Source organism: Capsicum annuum, chromosome 4 (assembly GCF_002878395.1).
Source record: "Capsicum annuum cultivar UCD-10X-F1 chromosome 4, UCD10Xv1.1, whole genome shotgun sequence".
In the NCBI taxonomy this organism is placed as follows: domain Eukaryota; kingdom Viridiplantae; phylum Streptophyta; class Magnoliopsida; order Solanales; family Solanaceae; genus Capsicum; species Capsicum annuum.
This window is the reverse complement of record NC_061114.1, coordinates 198,447,233-198,470,151: the sequence shown is the minus strand read 5'-3', so window position 1 is coordinate 198,470,151 and position 22,919 is coordinate 198,447,233. Positions and strand designations below refer to the sequence as shown.

General features: G+C 32.2%; 1 protein-coding gene across 2 annotated transcripts; it reads left to right on the top strand.

The window, feature by feature from the left end:
* Nucleotides 1-6,609: 6,609 nt before the first annotated feature.
* LOC107867590 (transcription termination factor MTERF5, chloroplastic) lies at nt 6,610-9,450 on the top strand. Of its 2 annotated transcripts, none has more exons than XM_016713895.2 (2): nt 6,610-8,231; nt 8,798-9,450. In XM_016713895.2, exon 1 carries the CDS (start codon nt 6,804-6,806, stop codon nt 7,902-7,904), a length of 1,101 nt encoding a protein of 366 aa, XP_016569381.1. In that variant the 5' UTR covers nt 6,610-6,803; the 3' UTR covers nt 7,905-8,231; nt 8,798-9,450. The 2 variants fall into 2 exon arrangements, with proteins under 2 accessions (XP_016569381.1, XP_016569382.1); XM_016713896.2 differs by having other exon boundaries at nt 6,655-8,231; nt 9,123-9,450.
* The last annotated feature ends 13,469 nt before the right edge of the window (nt 9,451-22,919 follow it).

The following is a 22,919-nucleotide window of genomic DNA, read 5'->3' as shown; positions in this document are numbered from 1 at the left end:
AAAGATATTGAATTTTTATGTAGGTAAAATTGTGTATTATATGGCTAAACAGATTGTTATGAAGAAGGCTATGGATGATTGAAATTTTAAATTTGTCATATTATGTGACTATGCAAATATGATCAAGAAAATAAATTTTAAAAGCTCTTGTTGGATAAATATTGACAAAGAAATTGAATTAGAGAAGAATCTTTTTGTTTATTTTTATGTGTGCTTTCATGCCTTTAAGCAAGGATGATTAGATGGATATAGAAAAATTATTGATTTTAATTGATGCTTTTTTAAAGGAGTTTTTAAGATTGAGTTGTTGGTTGCTGTGAGAAAAAATGAAAACAACCAAATGTGTCCTATTTTATAGGCAGTTGTGAATACAGAAACAAAACATAGTTAAAATTGGTTCATACGGTATTTGATTGTTGATTTAAATTTGTAAACTGGTGAAGGATTGACTGTAATGTCAGACCATCAAAAGATATCAATATTAATTATTTTTTTCTTATTATTTGACTTTAATTTTTATTAAAATGTCATCCCAGCAAAAGATATCACTATTTAATTATTTTTTTCTTATTATTTGACTTTAATTTTTATTAAAATTTTTGATCTAATCATATTTATACTTATTACAGGATCTTTTTTCTATTTTGATGGAGCTGTTATCAAATGCTGAGAGAAGAATGTGTGTTGTATGTATTTAGAGTAATTAAAATGTCCATTGAAAAGGAGAAGAAAGAAAGAAGCAGTTTTAAAGAAGTGCGAAAGCAAGCTTTGAAAAGTTCAGAGAGGGAATGCATGCAATGTCAAGACTAGGTAAAAAGGAAATAACTGAGGACATATTGATTAGTCCTCCTTTTTTTGGTGTTGGGCACATTTTAAAACACATTCTAAATATGATATTACAAAAGATAACATGTGAAAGATGTTTAAATTTTGAATCGTAACTGCTAGACATAACTCCATAATCACAATGCTAGAGGATATAAGGTATAAAACGATGAATAGACATATAGATATGATCAAATTTATTAAAACGTGAATTTCAAACATTGCACCTATTACACGAACTATTTCAGAAGATAACAAGGGATATTCAAATAGGTGTAAAGTACAGTGAAATAGAGTTAATAATTTTATAATTGAGGATTGAGGGTACATATTTATCGTTTACTTGGACAAAAAGTACTGTGACTGTAGATTATGGATGTTAAGAGGTATTTCTTGTCCTCGTGTTGTTTGTGCTTATTATTATTTAAATAAAGATCCTGATCAATATTTATAACATTGATATAGAAAAAAGTTTAATCTTATAATCATTTCATCTAACCAATTTTCAATATTCAAATAGGGTCTAAAACCCCAAATTCATTGATTGAGCTTTTAAAATTAAGAAAGATGACAAAAAAATCTAGCAAGAACAAAAGAAAGAGCAAAGATAAGCTAAAACAGAACAAATTATAAAAAAAAGGTATCAAGAAGTTCAAGATAAAATCAAGTTTACCATAACAAGACTGTGTGTGCGCAAAACAAAAAGCCTTAAATCAATTTCATAATAATTAACATTTGTTGTAAAGTTATTATATTACTGACCTTTTGATATTTTTGTTTGACTGCTGCAATGAGATAAAAAACAGTAATTGTACTTAATCAAACACTCATTCTACACCCTCATGAAATCCATCACAATCAAGTTCTATTTGTGGTGACACCAGTACAATGCCAAGAGATACCTACACTGAAAGTCAGTCAAGAAAATGATATATGTTCAATCTCTATATTATTAATATTATTGAAATTGTTGATAATATTATGTTGTATTTATTTATCTTTCACCATCATAAAATATCCTTTATATTATATAGTTTAGAATGAGATATCATTCACAGTGAAGCTCCATTATTTAAATATATATAACTATACAATTCAGTCAATCAAAATCTATTTGTGTTGACATAACTGCTGTGTCAAGAGCACCTCAAAGAAAAGTGACAAGTGGAACTGATAAAGATAAAGGTGATGCTTGTAAAGGTAAAAATTGGGCTAATAGAGGTCTTTGTGGTTCTAATAGAGAAGGTGAAGGAGGACCTGATAAATGTCAATGTGGTATTGAGAAGTGAAGGAGGAACTAATAAAGGTCAAATAGAAACTGGTATGGTAGAGGATTGGGAAAAAAAGATAGTCAATGCAAGAGAAATTTCATTTAAAAATGCAAGAAATACTTCTTCTAGTCAAGTTTCACCTTTATCAACCAACAAGAGGTTATATAATGTGCCTCATTTGTTGTTGCTAGTAGATACAAAAGGCCTACGACTGATTTTGATTTTTACTCTCATCCAACAACTAAAATCCAAACGTACAATGCATTCTCCCTATCTCATTCTTTATCTATAATTATGTTTTTATTCAAGTTTTTAATGTTCATAGTCTTACAATTTTTAGTTTGATTTTACAGCCTGATATTTCAAGTGAGAATATTTTTTATGGAGGTACAAATTTAAAGAATACTTTATCAATTAATATATTAATTTTAAATTTTGAGGTCTAAAGTGAAATGAAAAAGATGCAATCCTCAATACACAGTCTCAATAAATAAAAGCAAATAAGAGAAATAAAGTGAATGCAACCAAGTCTTTTTCAGCTGTTAAACCTTTCAAAAATAAGTTCATCTGAAAATAATCTATAATATGATACTGTAATGAGGATTATACTTTCATTTTGAACAAATTGTGTTATTTATTTTTTGAATTTTTTTTCTTAGATAACAATTATGATTTTGTGGTATGCTGCAGTAGTATTATTATACTTAATGTTGAACCTTTTTATGTTGAATAACTTATTTAGTGTTGTGATGTATATTTTAGCTCAACTTTGAGTAGTTATTATAATGTGTTCCTGAAGTGTTTTTATTTCAATTTGATTGTATTACTATCTGTGTTTTCGTTCATTTATTAGCAATACTTTAGCAGTTACTAATATGTGGTTATGCCTAGTAGGATGGCAATACTTTGGTGCATAATTAGACACAAAGTAATTGACAATGTAATTGTAATACAAAATAACGCAATTCATTCACATTAAATATACCACCCAAACAACTCCATTAAATGCTAACTAGGCTTAACTACTCAACTGTCTATTCAATATTCAAATTTAACTACTAACTTACATCAAACTAAAGAGTTATTTTATAGTCAGAATACAACGAATAAGCAGAACAAATCTGTTAAATTTGAGCTTTGGACTTTCCATCTCAAGTTTAACTTGTTTGAGTTTTTGCTTCAATGCAATCAACTTTTCTTTACTCTCATTCGATTTTTCAGACAAAATATCCATCTCTTCTTCAACTTCTTTAATTTTTTCCTTCAATCGATCACCCAAATTTTCATCATCTTTGAACCTATTCATTAAACTCGACACCTCCCAGATCTAATGCTCAACAATCAAAGGTGATGGATCAATCCATCTAAAGTAGTCATATTCACCATTTTTTAAAAATGTAAAAACAGTAGTATATAAAAAATTTATTAAAAAAATTAAAATTTATATCTTTGAAAATGTTACAAACCTTTAAAATTTTACATTCAAAATATCTATGACCTGAATTTAATGGAATCCTTGAGATTCTCAAATGACAAAAATCGCTACACTTATACATGTTGAATACCTCAAGATTAACTGAATTTTACGATATTTTTGAATAAAATGATAACAAAAAAATCGAACATGAGTGAAATGTTAGATAAAAATAAGAGAAAGTTGTGAGAAATTATGAGAGAAATGTGAGAGACGGAAGAGAGATAATAGAGAATGGGGATATGAATTCAGAATTTTTAATTTGGAGGAGAGGGGAGAGAAAAGTTAACATTTTCTAACATTAATTTTCAACCATATCAGACGATTTTTCAAGTTCACGCATCCACCTTAAGTGATTATTACCTGAGGTACTATGTGGGCAAAAAAAATTTTAGGTGGATCAAACATCGAGTAGGTTACATGTCTGATTGGTATGTAGCTAAATTGAGGGGTCCAAGTGAAATCTTGAAACAAATTTAAGGATATGATTAAGCCTAACTTATGCCTACATTACTGATGTAATAACTTTCTAAATTGCAAACCAAATTCATGCATTAATACCTTACTCCCTAAATACTTTTAGGGATGGGCATTTGGTTTGTTCGATTTGGTTATTTAATATCGATTCAATTTTTTGATATTTGAATTATCGAAAATGACAATCATAACCAAAGCGAAATAAATTTGATTTGGTTTGATTTTTACAAATTCGATTCGGTTATTTCAAATTTTTATTTTGATTTTGAAGATTAAAGTAGTGAGTCTTTCTTTGTCATTACTAGGCATTTAAAATTGGTGATTTTTCTAGAAAAATAATTTTTTTGAAACTTAATTTTCATTTTCGAATATAAATAACTCACCACGCATGAAATGAAATGAAATAACCATAAGTTTAACATAATATATAACTGGAGCTGAAAACTCGAAACTCGTTGTCTCGTCTCCTCAAGGCGCCGCTGAAAGCCTGAAACAAGTCAACAACCAGTGTTGAAATGAACACTTAGGATTATGGACATAACTCATATGACGTTTGACGATTTTGGTTACTTATTATATATTATATTTATATTGAATATATATAAAAAATATTTTTTTTTATATATATAACAAAATATATATATTATTTATATAAGTTCAATCTTTCGATTTAACTAATTTTTTTTAAAAAAAATTAAAAATTGAATCATCTAATCAAATTTCTAAAATTTAAAACTGAAACCAATTCTAAAATCAAAAATCAAAATTAAATTTCAATTTAATTTTATAATTTTTTTTGATATCTATAGCTATATCTATAATATATTAAAAGTGTGAAGACCCTTTAAAAAGTGATTTGAATTTTTTATCCTTCATTAAAAAATTTTACAATAGGCAAAATCGTCTTTTTACTTTTTTTTTTTTTTTTTTAAATATTAAGGACATTAAAAATTAACTACAAAATTTCCTTTTATATTTATTAAAGTCCTAATATTGAATTGGAGGAATAGATAGTAGTACAAATTTATTTTGATTTTGGTTTCATATTCATAGGATGACCTAATTAATATTAAACTCATCATATGGAATCCAATTGGTTCTAGCCGTAATATTTATATAGTAATCCTTATTTTGGTTAGATTTTATATGACAAATATGTGTTGAACGGTTAGATTTTATATGACAAATATGTGTTGAACACCTAAGTATATTTAACGAAAAAAAATTAGCAAAAGAAAACAAAAATTAATGTATGAAAAATTTAATATGAAGATTTTCCACTAATTGATAAGAAAATAGAAAAGGTTTAAATGAGTCATAATATATATGGTAAAAAAAATTATAGTATATATTTAACAATTCTAAATTAATTAGAATTTTGTCTTATATGAAAAAAAAAGTTCTAGAATTCTTTTTAAGTGATATCTTGGATCAAAATTTCTTCTACTTCATCTTTTCTTCTTATTTTAGTTTTGATTCAAACTTTTTTATTTATTTTAGTTTATGACTTTAAAGATTATATAATTAACAATTGACAATAAATTCTTTCCTTTTGATAATTTCTCGTGTTTCTCTTACAGTTGAAAATTTTGAATAAAAAAATTGAACGAAATAAGCATGTTGTTGTCGAATAAAGTAATCAAAAGATCAACGGTATATATCTCTTTTTGTTTTTTTTTTTCTCTTTGTTTGATTGTGACTTAGTTTTAATGATGTTATTTGACTATATTTTGATATAGTATTCCTTAGTTTTATAGTTGAATCTTTAACTAATACTTATTTGTTGAATTTGAAATATAAGCTTATAAAGTCTTGGATTTTGATATGCAAAGTTTTATTTGAATGATGAACTTATAAATTAATGTGGTCTTGTGTTTTAGGTTTTTTCTCTTTTTAAGAGATTTTTTGTTAGGGTCGAATTTGGATATTGTTCTCCAAAAGTAGAGCTAGTTGTAGATCCATCACGAAAGAAATAAAAATACAATAATGTTATAAACAAAGAAAAAAAAACTAAAAAACAAAAGTTAAAAGGTTAATAGAGTTAAGCTTTTAAAAATAGCGCCTAAATTTTTTGTTGGGAGACCTCATTAATTATTTTTTTACTTTTTAAAATTTAGTAAAATTGTAAATAAAGAGGTATATGGATAAGATTGCGACCATCAAACGATATGGTGCAAGTGGATGGAGTTGCTCCTCTTTAATTTAGATGTTTTGGGTTTAAGTTCTGAATATGAAAAAAATCCTTGATATGATGTGCTTCTCCCTTATGAGACCTTTTTGGGACCTACCCGGTGCAAATCTAAATTAATCGAACTGCAATGTCGGTATCGAAAACTAAATGAAAAATAAAAAAGGATAGAACTGTGGGATTTGATAACAGTTAGGTTTAGTTTTCCTGTCGTGATTTGAATTTATTAATTTTGACTTTTTAAAATGTTGATCAATTAAAAAAATAATGAATATACAAACAAAAAAATTTAAGGTATCCTAAAATATATTTCTTTTATTTGAACAATAACTATATTTGAAATACAATAGTTTTTTATATGATTATAATGACAGGTGTTACTTTTTCATTATCTATTTTTATGTATATATTTTAATTTGATAGACACAAGACTAGTAAATCAAAAATATACCAACCCTAATCTCTTCCGCAGGAAATTGTGGGGAAGTGGGAATTGAAGACCTGGAGAAGAAATGAGAAAAGCATGAACCCTTCCAAGTTTTGGCTCTTTCTGCAATAGGAAGCAAGGATGTTTGTCAAAGCTCGAGCTGTATTATTCAAATTTGAGGGTAATGGCTTTCTTTTCCCATACTCAACTGCTGCCTCCACCCATTTCTTACTCAATTACCTCATCAGCTCACTCGGATTCTCCAAACAAGAAGCTGCCTCTGCCTCTGCTAAGGTTGGTTATCGTGTAAACTCATTCAAGAATCCTGATTTAGCCCTCAATTTCTTCAAACAAACTGGTTTTAACGACACCCACATCAAATTATTGGTTTCCAAGTACCCTAAAGTGCTATTCTATGATGTTGAAAAAACCCTTAAACCCAAATTACAATGTCTTTCTGAACTCGGATTATCGGGTTCCGATTTAGTCAAAGTCATTTTGAGAGATTGGAAGTTTCTTACCAGGGGATTAGATACTCATATAAAACCCCTTATAAGTCTTCTTAAAAATGTATTGGGTAATGATGAAAATGTGGTTAAGGTTATAAAGAAATGTGCTTGGTTGATTAGTCTGTATAGTTGTGGAGCTATGGAAGTCAATTTGAATTTATTGCGGTTACTTGGTTGCTCAAATGATAAAATCAAGAATATTGTGATTACATATCCCAGAATTCTTAACACAAATAACAAGAGGCTTGAGGATATATTGCATAGAGTGGAAAAAGAAGTTGGTGTTTCTCCTGACTCAGCAATGTTTCTCCACATCGTTAATGTGCTTGTTAGCTTGAGTCAAGATAAAGTAGACACAAAATTTGGAATCTTCAAGAGTTTTGGGTGGTCTGACACTGATGTTCTCACAATGTTCCAAAAGCTACCTTACTGTGTAGGCCTATCAGATGCACGAATTCAAACTGCATTGACATTTTTGATGAAAGAAGTCAGATACACATCTGTTTACATCGCTTCTCACCCTTACCTTTTAGCATACAGTTTGGAGAAGAGGTTAATACCCAGATATGAAGTGTGGAAACTCGTCAATGAAAAGAATCTGATAAAGAGTAGGCGGGAGTTTTACACTGTGATGACATGGCATGAATCAAAGTTTTTGGAGAAATATGTGCTGCCTGTCAAAGCTGAACTGCCTGACTTGTATGATTTGTACGTCAAAAGGATTGGAAAATAGAAGCTTTTCAATCTTCTTAGTTCTTCTGGCGGACATGCAAGAGCTTACAATCTCTATTGATTATCCACTATTTTTAGCTTCAGCAATGCAAAATGGATTTCCTTAATCAGATTACCTTTCCTCTTTAAGGCTTGATCCATCATATTGACATTGTTATCAGTTCAATTTTTGCCATCTTCAACTTTCTGGTGCAGCGACAAGTAGAAATCGAAACAAGAAGATCGTCTTTTAAAGTTTAGGTGCTTTCAGAAAATACAAATGAAGCAAGTACTTCTCTTTTTCATTTGGTATATGCCTTTGAAGAATTGCCAATGATTTCTCAAAGAGGTACAAACTTTGCTGCTTTTGTAGTTTTCTTCGTTGGTTACGGGCTCTAGGTTCTACTAGTTTACCTTTTGCTCTGTTGGCTGTTGTTAGAATTCTATTTAGGAAAAAACTACTCTTTTAGCTGTTGAATTCTCTACTGAAAAACTGTTCTTAAAGAATCCAAGGTGAAATATTTTCTCGGGTTTGTTAAGCGTGTGAGCCTGTTTATGAATAAATTGCCCAGTCTATCATGACATTATCCGATATTTCCGGAATGGAGGAGACTAGGTGAGGCTGAACCTTCAATATTATTCAATCTCATTTATTGCTGCTTTTGAATCGGCTTTAAGATTACTCTTATGTCACTCAGGAGAAATATAGGGAAGCATCTTTGTTGTCTTCCGTCCATCTTTTTTTTTGTCCAATGCTTTCCATTGGTCTACAACCAACCGAAGTGCTTAAGCCGTATTGAGGGAAGATAGAATTTTCTTGAACATGTAGCTGCCCTATTAATATTCTACGTGCTACACGATTAATTTCTTCCTTGGCTGTTAATGACATTGTCCATTACTATCAATTTCTCTCAGAGTACAAAGTCTGGTGCAAGTTATCCAATAGTTTGCGGTGCATGTCTGAACTTACCGAGGCTCATGAGCAATTAATTTGTTTCTGCTTCAATTGCTCACAAAAATTTGCACCAGAACTGTTAGCTACTTGGTGGAGTTTTACTCACCTCTTGAGTTGGTTTTACTCACCTGTGGAAGCTTCATTAGAGCCTTAAATGTCTTAGCCAGGCCAATGTTAAAAGATTTCTGTTTCTGCTGAGGACTTCTTTCTTGATGTTAGTTGATGGATTTTGGTATGTGCTGAATGAATGCCATTTTCCCAATTCTTATAACTATTTCTTTTTAGGAAGTTGACGTTTGCGTACTTGTTTTGCTTAATATATCGATCGATCGAGAGCAGAGAAGCTGCTTGTTATATGCTAAGCTTCAAGGTGCTGCCTTACACCTTTCTCCTCCTGAGCTTGCTCACATTGTCAGTCTTGAGCTCGGATAAAGGAGGAGGGTTGCGGTTGGTTGCAACTTGCAGCCATCATAAAACTTGTTGACTTTTAATAAGTTCTCACAATGTAAATTCCAAGGTTTTTTTGAATTGAGGTGTGTCATTATTGTTATTTGTTGGTTGTGAACCAGATGTAGTAGGCGTTGGCCATGAAAATAAAAAACTTTTTCCTTTATTTGATGCGCGATAATTAAGCTCTTATATTTAAAAATGACCTAATAACAATTTTTTATTAGGTTGACATATTTTCACGTTAGGTTGTGAGATGCCATATATATATTTTCTTAATTATTGATACTTCAAGAAAAAAAAATTAAATTGAGACGCTTAAGTATGAAAATCGAGTGATATAACATCCGAATTAGAGAGAATCGAACTAAAAGAAGATTAGAAAAGTAAAGAAAGAGCCAAAACGAATGAATCACCAAAAAACTACGAGTCAATAAGTTCTATGATATCAACAAAGTATAAGTTTTTCGCCGCCCATGATATAATATAAAACTTTACAATAAAAGGGATGTTTGAATTAGCTTTTTATAAGTAGTTTATAAGCTAAAAGTCATAAGTTGGGGTTTCCAACTTTTGGCTTTTAGCTTATTTTTGTATCTTTCCCACTTAAAAAATCAGTACTTAAAAACACTTTTATTCTTTCCCAAACACCTCCAAAGTTGTGTTCTTGAAGAATGCATTTCTTGTATTTAACGAAATAGTTAATTAAAAATATTAAAATAAAAGCAATATATATAGATATATAACTTCTATACGTGCCAAACTAATTTGATAATCTCTGTTGATGAATCTTTCAAGACCATTAAACTTCCTTCTTTATCTTGATAAACTTGTATCAAATTAAATTAGTTATCTCTTTGATAAAGTTTACGTTGTCATCAAACTTTCTTCATCTTGATAAACTTGTGTGTAACTATTATTACACAAGAAGAAATTCTAAAGAATATTTCTATGATCATCAAAATTATGATTACCATGTTGTCAAATGAAAAAGATGTAAAGGAAAAAACAGGATAAAAAAAAATACTATTAAAAAAGAAGGAGAAAATGCAAATGAGTATCCAACAACTTCATAAATGATTGGTATTTATATATGGATTAATTCATAAGAATTAAGTAGAATGAAGTTGAGAAGACATATAACTTAGGTGGAGAATACAAATAGATAGAAGTTTTTTTTATATCTCATGAGATATTATTAGATATAGTAAATATGATAAAAGTATTTTTTAATTAATAAATAAATTGATTAGTGAAAGAATGAAAAAAAATTCAAAAAAAAGATGAAAAAATAATAATTAGAAATAAAGGCAATAGAGAGATGCCACATCGCCTCATTTATGACCTTCCTTTATATTATATATAGATTTTTGAAGTTGCGGTGATGCTTGACTATACTTTTTCTAGAAATTTTTTGAAATTCGTGTGTATTTTTTTAAAATATAATTTTATACTCCAATTTTTAAAACTAGCAAAGTCACCTGATTTAACTAATTTATCTAAAATATATAATTAAATTTTCTATAAAAAAATAATATCTCATAAAAAATAGTCAGATAATGTCATAGATTAATCTCATATATGAGCTGCCGTATATTGTTACAATTTGACTTTTTTTTTTAATACTATTGCAAAAATTCATTAATACAAAATCCAAACGACAGTAGTAACTTCATCACGATTTTCTGCGGCTTTGTTTAGCTACCTAGGGAGCCTATTGAGCAGCACATAGTTGCGAATCCAGAATTTTTCGTTCAAGGGATTTGAAAAATAAAAATATTAAAATATTTGAAACTAACAGGAATAATTATAGTAAAGCAAAAATCATGGCTACAAAAATGTTACCATGGAGGAGTACCACGACTTCCGCGTGGCTAAACTGCATGGTTTTTTTTTAGCAATTAAATGAAAAAACATTAAAATGTAGCCGATTCGAATCTTGAATGTTGGGGTCGTTAGGACGGACCAAAACCACTGAGCTATCCTAATTTAGGAGATTGAAAAGTAATATATATACATAATTATAGATATACAATATAAGTTTTTGTCGAGGGATTCGGATGAAGTCCCTGGCTTCCTCCTAGGTCTGCCCCCGAGTCACAGAGTAAGTATTGAACTCACTAAGCACATCAGTTATAGTGTTGTAGTTTTGAGTGATATTGGTTGAAATAACTAGGGTTTGAGTGTAAAAACAAAATAATTAGGACAAATATTTAAAAGTATCTAATAATCAAAAAGTGAAAGTAGGTAATAGGCGGTCGTTTAAATTTCAAATACAATTTCAAGCTGTAGTTAAAATTTTATAACTAAACATTGACTTTTATTGAAGTTGTATTTGAAATTTTATGACGACAAAGTGGTAGGGAGGAATCTGATGAGAAGAAGATTGGGGGTGGGGGGTATTTGATTTGATTATTTTTTAAAACATTTAATTTATTACATGGAATTAAAAAATGACGTGGACTCCACGTGTAAGAGATTGTATTACGCACATACTAAGTAGTTATAAAAAAGGTTTAAAATATTATGTCTTATTGAGTTTAACTATTTCATTGATAAAATGGTAAGTAGGAGGATTGAAAATACAAATTCATACAAGAATAAGGATACAGTAAATCATTTGAATAAAATGGAATGATTTGTCGGATACCTATAATTGCACAATTATGTCTCTTCGAAAAAGCTCATCTGCGTTGGTTGAAGTTGAATACGAGTATTGCATTCAATCCATATTTGGTCAGGTCTTCTCATTCTTTCTATCTAACTATATTCATTTTTTTTTCTTATAAAGCTATTTCTACAATTCACTATTGTAATTCGAGTAAGTTTTTTCAATCCCTACTTCTCTACTATTTTCTAACTGATAAAAACTATGTTTTATAGGATTATACCTAATCAATACGCAAATTTTGTACATGCTCTTCTTTAATTGTAATGCCCCGTAATTTCTCGACGTCCCTTGTTGCGCCTTTAGAGCTAAGAAGAATGAGCTGTTTGGAGTATAGAACCTTTGGAATGTTGTTAGATCAAACCGGGAGATTTTAGGGAGTAAAGAATGCGGGAGAAAAAAAAGTTTTCGGGGCTCAAAACAGTGTGCTATTGCGTTATCCCCGTGCCACGGAACAAGGGGACAAGAAAAATTGATTTTTAACACAAAACAGTGGAGGTCCGCGATACCTTCTTATCCCCTCGATAGCTCCATTTCAGGGAGCTATATTTCCGTTATAGCTCCGTGCCACAGAGGTAGTTTCCAGCGACAAGTTCTCTTGTTCTCTTACGCATTTTTAAAGGCCTCTTGGTGTTTTCCTTACCCAAAACCGTCCCCAACCTATACAAAACCTCCTCAAATTTCTAAGGCACGATTTTAGCAATATAAACTACGTTACTTTTCTCCCCAAAGCCTCCAAGACTCAAGAACACCTAGGGTTCAAAATTTAGTAGTTTCCCATAAGATTTCTTGTAGCATTCTTCGTAAAAAAAACGTATGTAGAACAACCCTACTTTTATTTTATTTTGAAAGTATGTCTCTTAAACTCTCATTTACGTATAAGTTAAGATTTCTACTACGGTTGGGGACATTTTGGAATGATGAGCGAAAATTGGGCTTTATGAACACTTTCTTATTTTAAAATTGTTTTTCATCATATACATGACTCGGATTGCAAGTAATACTTTTATAAATGTTTTTATAAATGCACGATTGCTCGAGGAATTATTTTCATCTAAACGCTTTAGAAAGGACCTTGAACAACTATGTTGCTTTAATCTTTAAATAGATTTCAAAAGAGTTTAACGTAAGCCTAAAGTGACCCTTAATGTGAAGGTCTTATTATGTGGGGAAAGACGTTATGAATAATCTTGATAATGTTAAGAAATGGCATGTTGGCTTGCAAGTCTTGGTATGATGATACCAACTTAAAAAATACCTTAAGAATGATCAATTCCCCTAAATAATGTTTTCCTCTATGTTTTGCAAAGACAAAAAGATGGGCTTAAAAAGAATTAGATGATTAACAGAGAAGGTATGACTCCAAACGACTCATTATTCAAAATCGTATTTTATCAATGCGAAATTGATTTTATCTTGAAATATGAATAACCACTGCATGTTTGATTTGCTCAGTTGTCTGTAATATATAATATGGTATGAACTATGATACGCCTCAATCCGTGTGACAAACATGAATTGAGGACTCTGGTGATCGAGCCATGATCAAATTCACATAGCCTAGCCTGTGGTGTAAAAAGATGTCAGTGCTGCCATTAATTAAAGAAAAGAATTGAGTTTATGCTTTTAAAGTCATTTAGAGGTCTTTATTATATTTTCTTAGAGAAAAGACATAAAGAAGCCACTGAATTTGTTCGCAAAAAGACACTTTGACTTTGCAGGTCATCTATTACCCCTAAACTATTTTAAATTGATATTATTATGTCATTTTTTTTTATCAAACTCAATTTTTAGAAATAGGTATTGACCACGCACCAATTGCTAATTAATATGTATTTTTTCAATTTTAAATAATATTTTTTTATAATTTTCTCTTTTTCTTTTTCTCTCTCCAATTCTCCATCTTCCTCAAATTTCTCTTCTTCAATCAACCTTGTTTTCTCTTCTTCTTTAACTAAGTACCATTCCCCTTCACTGTCCTAACTCCACCATCCTTTATCCTTTAAAAGAAGATTATACATATGCAAATATATTTACCCAAAATTCCTTCTTGACAAATTAACAAAGCCGCATATTTACCTCAAATCTTTTTTTTTGATAAATTAACAAAATTGTATGACTTTTATCCTTTTTGCATTGTAAAAATTAAGATTCTATTAGTTATCCTGAAAAAAATAGTAAATTTTTTTTTTTTCAAATAAAAAAATTTAAAAAATAAAAGAGAAAGAGAAAAAGAGGTGTTTAAAGTAACGGATGAATCGCAACAACATGAGAGAGTTGAAGTGGTTACTACTGTATTTTTTTTCAAAGCTTCAATTGTATTTTAATGGATATTTGGGGATGATAGAAGAGAAAAGGGATTTTAAAAAGAATTAAAAAAAATCATTGACATGTGACATTTTTTCATTTGTTCTTGCAGCCAATTTGTCTCCTTCACGCGCTTAATTTACGTGGAGCACAAACCTTTACTGAAATTCGATCAAAATAGTTTATTTATAATGATTTTATAAATTTTATGGGGTAATAGGTCGCCCGCAAAGTTAAAATGTCCTTTTGCAAATCCCAAACAAATTCAGTGGTGACTTTATGACTTTTCTCTATTTTCTTATGACTTGATTTCTACTTTTGAGATTATATTGTACAAAGTTGTTCTTATTAATTGGATGTTATATATACCAATATGTTTCATGCATTGAATGTCTATGTGTGACTACATCATTTCATGATGTAGGTTCAAAGGCACCTACCCGTGATTCTTGCAGCGTTAGGATCATTCAGGATAAGTTCAGAGTTAGTGAGCCTCCATCATTCGTACGACAACTTATTTTCAGAGTTTTAAGTATTTCTTTATGGTAACGCCATGGTCTTGTCCCGCCTTAAACAGTTTTTTATGTTAGAGACTTCATAGGTTGGCTTGAATTTGATTTGGTGTTTTCAGTATTTCTGTATTGTGTTTCCGTAAGGACTATTAAGTCACTCATGTGTTTTAATTAGAGATTATGTATTCTCTTTCTGTAGTATTTTTCTAAATCTTTATTACATGCTCATGTTGAGTACTAAGTGATTTTCTCGAGCCTCATGGGGTTTCAGGTGCCATGTTACGTCCAGGACCTAGTCTCAAGTCGTGAAAACTTGGTATTAGAGCATAGAGTTCAAGTATCCTAGAGTATCTATGAAGCCGTGTAGAGTATTCTTTTTATGAGTGTGTAGTGCATCACACTCATAAAGGGGAGGCTGAATTTTTTTTAGAAATATTTTCTTTCTTCATGTTCTAATTCGTGCTAGAAAGTCTAGTCTTAAGAAATTCTTCTAACTCTTAATTTTTCCACATTTCAGACCATGCCTCTAAAAAGAACTACCCTTCAAAGAACTTCAGCTGGAACCTCCATCTCTACTGGGGCAATTGCTGAAGAGGTCTGTCCTACACACGTGATGTAAGCTCATAATGGGGTTCTCACCTTTGGACCAACTGCACCCATTGGGGTGTCACCGATTTTGATTAATCCTTCAAGGGCTCCCAGAACCGGCCCTACTCAGACTCAACCTTCTCATAGAGAAGATACTAATGATGCTCTTAGACAGATCATTCGGATGCTTGCTCAAATTGTATCTTCTCAATATCACCGGTCAGGTAATGCTAGTTCTGCCTTCTCAAATACTACTAGAATTGGTCAATTTATGCGACTAAACTCATCGATTTTCACGGGGTCCAAACTTTAGGATGATCCTCGGGATTTTATAAATGAGATATAGAAGATTTCCAAGGTTATGCATGCCAGTGACACAAAGAGGTAGAATTTGTAGCTTATCAGCAGAAAGGTGTGGCATATTAGTGGTATAATGAGTGAGAAAAAATTGGTGTGAAAAGATTCATTGCCTTATAAAGAGATTGCTATAGAAATTTTGGATTGCCAAGTTCAGAAGTTAAGGACCAAAAAAATTATTTCGATAAAGGTGTTGTGGAGGAATCAAATGATAGAGGAAGCTACTTGAAATCTGGAGGAAGACAAAGGCTAGATATCCCTTTCAATTACGTCCCCGCATGTTGTTATTGAAGGTGCAATTCTATGCCCATTCTTAAATTCTCCATATTCATGGCTTAGTTTCATGTTCATATGAAATGTTAAAGTCTTTCATGTTCATATGAAATGTTGTTAAAGCCGCATGAGCTATGTCTAATGGGATGAGTTAATGTTATTAGATCTTTCCTTGAGGTCTAAGAGTTTAAGTTAGAGTTAAGATGCTAGGTTCATGTATCATGTGCTTAGAAGGTATTTATCCATCATTCGAGGACAAATGATCCTAAAGGGATAATGCAACGCCTTATAATTTTTTATGTTCCTTATTGTGCCTTTAGAGCTGAGAAGAATGACTTGCTTGGAGGATAGAACTTTTGAGAATATTGTTAGATCGAATTGGGGGATTTTAGGGAGTAAATAACACAAGAAAAATATGTTTTCGGAGTCCAAAATAATGTGATACCCATTATCCCCGTGCCGTAGAACAAAGGGACAAGAAAAATTAAATTTTGGCACAAAACAATGGAGGTCCACGATACGTCTGTGTCACGAAGTTGTATCTCCGTGATAGCTCTATGTCACAGAGCTATATTCTTGCTATAGCCTCTGTACCATGGAGGTAGTTTCCAACGATAATATCTCTTGTTCTCTTACACGTTTGTAAGGTCCCTTTGGTCTTTTTCATACCCAAAATCGCCCTCCCCCCTCTCATTTCCCAAATTCTTAGGCACGATTTTAACAATATAACTTACGTTATTTTTCTCCCCAAAGGCTCCAACACTCAAGAACACCTAGGGTTAAAAGCTTAAGGTTTTTCCGTAAGATTTCTTGCTACGTTCTTTGTCAAATAGGTATGCAAAATGACTCAATTTTGATTCCGAAAGTATGTCTCCTAAACTCTTATTTATGTGTAAAATACGATTTTTATTATAGTTGGGGATTTTTGAATGATGAATGAAAATTGGTCTTGATGAACACTTTCTTCTTTTAAAATTATTTTTTATCATATACATGAGTGGAGTTACAGGTATTAGTTGGATTATGAACTTATCCTTATGCATTTTATAATTGTTGGAGGAATTGATTTACATCTACATGCTTCAGAAAGGACCTTGAACACACTATGTTGCTTTAATCTTTAACTAAATTTCAAAAGAGTTTACATAATCCTAAAGGGATCCTTTATGTGAAAGCTTTAATGATGTTAAGAAATGACATGTTGACTTGCAAGTCTTAGTATGACGATATCAATTTAATGAATGTCTTAAGGATGATAATAATCCTTAAAAAATGTTTTGAAAAGACTAAACAATGGGATTAAAAAGAATTAGATGGTTAACCAAGAAAGTATGAGTCCAAAAGGTTCATTATCCGAAATCATGTTTTGCCGACAAGAAAATAATTTTGTCCTAAAATGTGGATAACCACTGTATGCTTGATTTACTCAGTTGTAATGCAGTATATGATATGATATGCCTCAATCTGTGCGATAAACATGGAACGAGGGCCCCACCAATCGAGTCATGATCGGACTCATATATCCCACGGTGTAAAGAGATATCGGTGATACCATATAGTTTAGAAATTAAAAAAAGAATTAAGTTTTATGATTTGAAATTCATTTTGAGGCCTTTATTGTATTTTCTTATGCCTTGATTTCTACTTTTGAGATTATACTGTACAAAGTTATTCTTATCATTTGGTTGTTCAATATACAATAAATTCCACTTATTGACCATCTCCAGGTGGCTACATTATTTCATAATGTAGGTTTGGAGGCACCTTTCCGTGGTTCTTTGTAGCGTCAGGATCTTTCAGGACAACTATAGTGTTGGTGATCCTCCATCATTCGGAAGGCAAATTATTTTTAGAGTTTTAAGTATTTCTTTATGGTATTGTCGGCGTCTTGTCCCAACTTAGACAGTTCTTTATGTTAGAGCTTCGTAGATTGATGTTGTGATTTAATGTTTTAAGTATTTTCGCGTTGTGTTTCCTTAAAAGCTATTTAGTCACTTATGGGTTTTAATTAGAGATTATGAAACACCCCGAACTTTGAACCTTGAAAATTTCCTGAGCTTTGAGCTCACTGCATTGGTTACTACTTGACCCCATGAGTCGTAGGGTGTCTTGACGGGTCATGTGACCTTGTCGTAAGGTGTTCAATGAATGTTTTTGAGTTTCTATCCTGGGTACAACTTGGGGACACGAGTTGTAAAGACTCGCGAGTCGTTAGGACAAGTCGTAACCAAATTATGTAAGTTGTTGGCTTGATTCTACTCTGAGTATGAGTGGCTCACTGCGAGCCGTAAGAACTCGTTATGAGTCGTAATAATCAATCTATAGGATGCCAAGTGTTCACCCTATTTGGTTCTTCTCTGGTTACGAGTAGGACCCTACGAGTCGTAGGGTCATGTTATGAGTTGGTTGGTTGGGTCGTAAGGATAATAGTGTTGGGGGTCATGGGGACTGTCCTAGTTACGAATCATAAGGTGATGTTACGAATAGATGGTTGACTCGTAACTAAGGATGATGCTTTTCCAGCTTTTAAGTTGGGGGTTCTTTAGACATTTTTCACTTAAAACCATTTAGGCCCCACGCCCATAAAACACTTTTGGGGCATTCATTCAACACTTTAACGAATTAAACACTCTCCTTGCTATTTCTAAATTCTCTTAAGCAAACCAAGCTAGGATTTTACCAATTCGGTCATCTAAGGGTTCAAGGGGTTGATTTCTCTCCGTAAATCTTCATGATTCAGGCATGTGACTCTTCCCTCATTATTTATTTTGTAAAAACATACGTTTAAAGTATTGTTCATGAGTCATTAATAATGGTTTTGAAACCAAAGTTGAGGAATTTGAATGTTTATTGTTGAATTTTTCCAACGGTTTAATTATGATTTTCCATGCTCTGATTATGGTTGCACATGTGGGTGCATAGGAATGGTGATCTAATTAAGGGGTCATGGTTAGCCCCCAATTTGATGATTTTGCCTTGATTTTGGCTTTGAGAGGTACACCCTTAACCATTTTGTGAAATTGTTAATGAGAATGATCGTCACAAGTTTGAATTGTGTGTTGAACCAATTTTTTGGCATAAAACGGGTAAGAAATGATGAATGGCTTTATAAATGCCTAGATGGCCATAAATTGATTTAAATTATAACCTTGGGGTTTGATTGGCTAAATGGGTTCAAGTCCCGAATGTTAGAATTAATTTGGTGTCTTTGTTTGGACAATGGGTTCGAGTCCCCATTTGATAAAATTGTTGTTATGACATATCATACGCTTGCAAGTAGGGTTGGTATGACGATACTGACGGGGTGTCTATTTGTATAATGGGTTAATAAATGGTGATGCATATTAAATATTTTAAATATGGTTAAAAACGGGAAGTGTAGCCGGACCGTGAAAGTGGAGGTCTCAAAGTACTAACACTGGAAACTGCTATAGCCGGTGGGAGTGTCTAAATGACCGAGAGGTTCGAGTCCCCCGTATTATATATATGAATGGGAGGTTTGAGTCCCCCATGTTGTATACATTGGTTCTTAAGTCACTTTGATTATGCCGGGAGGCTTGAGTCCCCCATAAAGGCATATACGGATATGGATATTCTCTGATTGTGCAGCTACACGCACTAGGGCCCTTTTAGCTAGGGGAGAGTTGGGCCCATATAGCCCGTGGGTGCCTTGTTATATGACGATTATGCTACACAGTCCAGGTTAAGGTTTCAAAGCTCATGCTAAGCCTTGCTCACTACCCCAACACGTGATATATTATATATATATATGTACTTCATATGATATTATGCATTGAATGTCGTGTTGGTTTTAAATTGTTATCGTGGTATTATTTTGTTCCTCTATACCTGAGTTACGTGTTAGCGCTCCAACCTTTATCCGTCTTCAGACGTTATATTTCCACGTGATGTAGGAACTGACCATACTTCCATATCTCAAACCTAGTGACTTGGATTCAGGATCAGCAAGCGAGTCAGGTTGAAGTGGTGAGCTTTCATCCTTCGAGATACCCCATTACATGTTGTGGTTTTCTTTTTATGAGTTGACTATTTCTTTGGATATTGGTTTTGGCTATTGTCAGGGGCATGTCCCGATATTTTATTGAATTTTGATTTTGTAGAGGCCCTATCGGATTACTGTAGACTTGGGTGGTTTGGTTGATTGTTTGGTGACGGACGGTTGTCCGATTACCGGTGATTGGTATAGACATACCCTACATTATCATAAATTTCATTTCACATTATCTTGTTATATGTTCGAAATTTATTCAATTGCGGATGTTGTATTGGTTTAGTTAGGTAAATGGGGTGATCTCCGTTCCATGTGGGACTTGAGATACCCATCACGGCCAGACCCTGGTTCGGGTCGGGACAAAGGTGGTATTAGAGCCTAAGTTCATGGTCAATTGGGTGTTCACAAAACCGTGTCAAAGTAGAGTCTTTTATATGGGTGTGTAGAGCGCCTCACATATGGGAGAGGTTATGAGACATTTAGGAATGTTTTCCTTTCTTGTTGTCTTAATTTCAGGCTATAGCGTCTAAGGTCTTGGATCCTTCTAATTCTCATTTGTTCGTCTTTCAGATCATGCCTCCAAGAAGATCTGATGTCCGTGGTACTTTTGTCCCGTCTGAGTACAATGAGGACAAAGCTTGTCCAACCTTTGGTGTACAGACCCGGTCAAAGGTTGCCGCATATGACTGTCTTCGTGGAGTCCCACTTTTCCTCGCTGATCCTACTCCTGAAAGCGACACTCATACTAAGTCGTCTAAAGGGGAGGCTACTAACGCTGAGTTCCGTCGCTTCATTATCCTATTATCCTAGTTGGTGAGAACTAAGTCACAACAATCAGGTTCTGCTGGTATTACTATAAGTTCGTCTGAGGCCACTAGAGCTGACCAATTTATAAGGTTACATCCTCCGATGTTTACTGGTAATAAGGTTGAAGAGGATCCTCAAAGTTTCATTGATGACATGGATAAGATCTTTCGGGTTGTGCATTCTTCAAAAGTTGAAGGTGTAGAGTGTGCTGCCTACCAATTGAAGGATGTGGTGTACCAATGGTACGAAGAGTGGGAATAATTGAGAGGTGAAGACGTTGGTTCTGCCTTATGAGATGATTTCTCTAATGCGTTTTGGATCACTTCTTTCCTTAAGAGTTGAGGAAGACAAAGATGGAAGAATGTATTAACTTGAAACAAGAAAGAATGACAGTCAAGTAGTATGCCTTGAAATTTTATCAGTTGTCCCGGTATGCTCCTGAGTTGGTATCTAACATGAGGGCCAGGATGAGAAAGTTTGCTTCTAAGTTGTCTCAAAACTTAATTCTAGAGAGTAAGGTTGCCTTGTTAAACAAGGATATAGATATTTCTCGACTTGTGGTTTATATGCAGCAAATCAAAGATGAGAAAAAGAAACAAGGTAAGATTGGAAGAGGCAAAGTAAGAAATTTTGATATTCAGAATAGGGCGGAGACCAGTAGTAGAGTGGAAAGTGTCGCGCCGTATTTTTCTCTCGAAAAGCGTAATTCGACACGATTAATCTTTTTGAGATTGTTTAAGAAGTGTGAAGAGTCACCACTTAACGAATTAAGGTGCGTTAGGGCACAATTCTAGGCTAACTACGAACCTATTTTGTTATTTAGTCTTAATTCACCAGAAATTCGGAAAAGGGTTCAAATTACCTCAAAAGAAAGGTGTTAGGTACCTTTTGAGGTCCACAAAGATAATTTCCAGCCGAATTTGTACTTTACGTGGAGATTCTATGTGATAAAATAAAGGTAACTTATTTATTAACTTAATATTACTAAATGAAAAAATAATAAACAAGACATGATTATTTAATTATTTTAACTATCAAGTACCTATGTGATAAAATCAAAATCAAACATATAAGACAAGCACAGAGAGAGAAATAGCATAATTTATAATAAAAAAGATTGTTTATTAAACTAACTACCCCAAATTAGTAAGCATATAAAGTAAATGTAAGAGAAATAACAAATTTGAAAAATCAAATAAAGGAATATTTTTGGTTTTATTCGAATCAGAATCCCAACTTGTTAATCATTATCCGACCCATTAGCCGGTAGCCGGATTCTTAGACAAGTGACAATGTCATACGTTGTGTAATATATGTTGGGTATCATCACTTCCGAATATCTACCCCCGGGCTGGTTGTTAACCTAAATTAGTACTAAAAAGAGGATAAAACTAACGTCTATAAAATACCTATCGTCTAAGAGGCATTGGACTTTGCTATTTTGAATTTTATGGTCTAGACAAATAAATCTAGATTTTCTAGTTGGAGTCAAAGCGCGTAAAATAAATAGGACGTCACATAACACATAATTGTCTCAATTAGGCCTCTTGGTTAATTTAGAGTTGGTTAAAGTGATTATCATGCTAAGACAAACAATTACTTTTGTTTAGTTACGCCTATAGACATGGTATCTAGGTGTCACATGATCATTTGTTGGCGAGAGATAGTTGTTAAGCCCTTCCAAGCAGTGATGTAAATTTATTAAAATATTAAAACATGTCAAAGTAAATATGTTGGGGAGTGATACCCATTAATTTATTGTGCAAAAACATGTTGTAAAAAATATTTAGAGTATCATGAAACTATATCCTAATGCTGAAAATAATTAACCTCTAAGAAAGCACTTCTAAAAATTAATAAAAAACAATGCTGGAAATCCATTTTTTGTATTCTGAAAATTTTGTTTTAATATGCTGGAAACCAACTTATGTTGCAAAGTAGTTACTTAAACGTTGAAAATTGATTTTACCGAAAACTGTTTAATTGGAAACTGTTTTTCAATTATTAGAAATTGATTCTTAAAGGCTTAAAAAATAATGTTGATATGTTGGAAATTAACAAAAATCATGCAAGAACATAAATACAGACGTTGAACATTAATCATTTTTACA

What these genes read in the sequence shown, in the direction of transcription:
- LOC107867590 (XM_016713895.2), top strand. Translation starts at nt 6,804, where the DNA reads ATGTTTGTCAAAGCTCGAGCTGTATTATTCAAATTTGAGGGTAATGGC.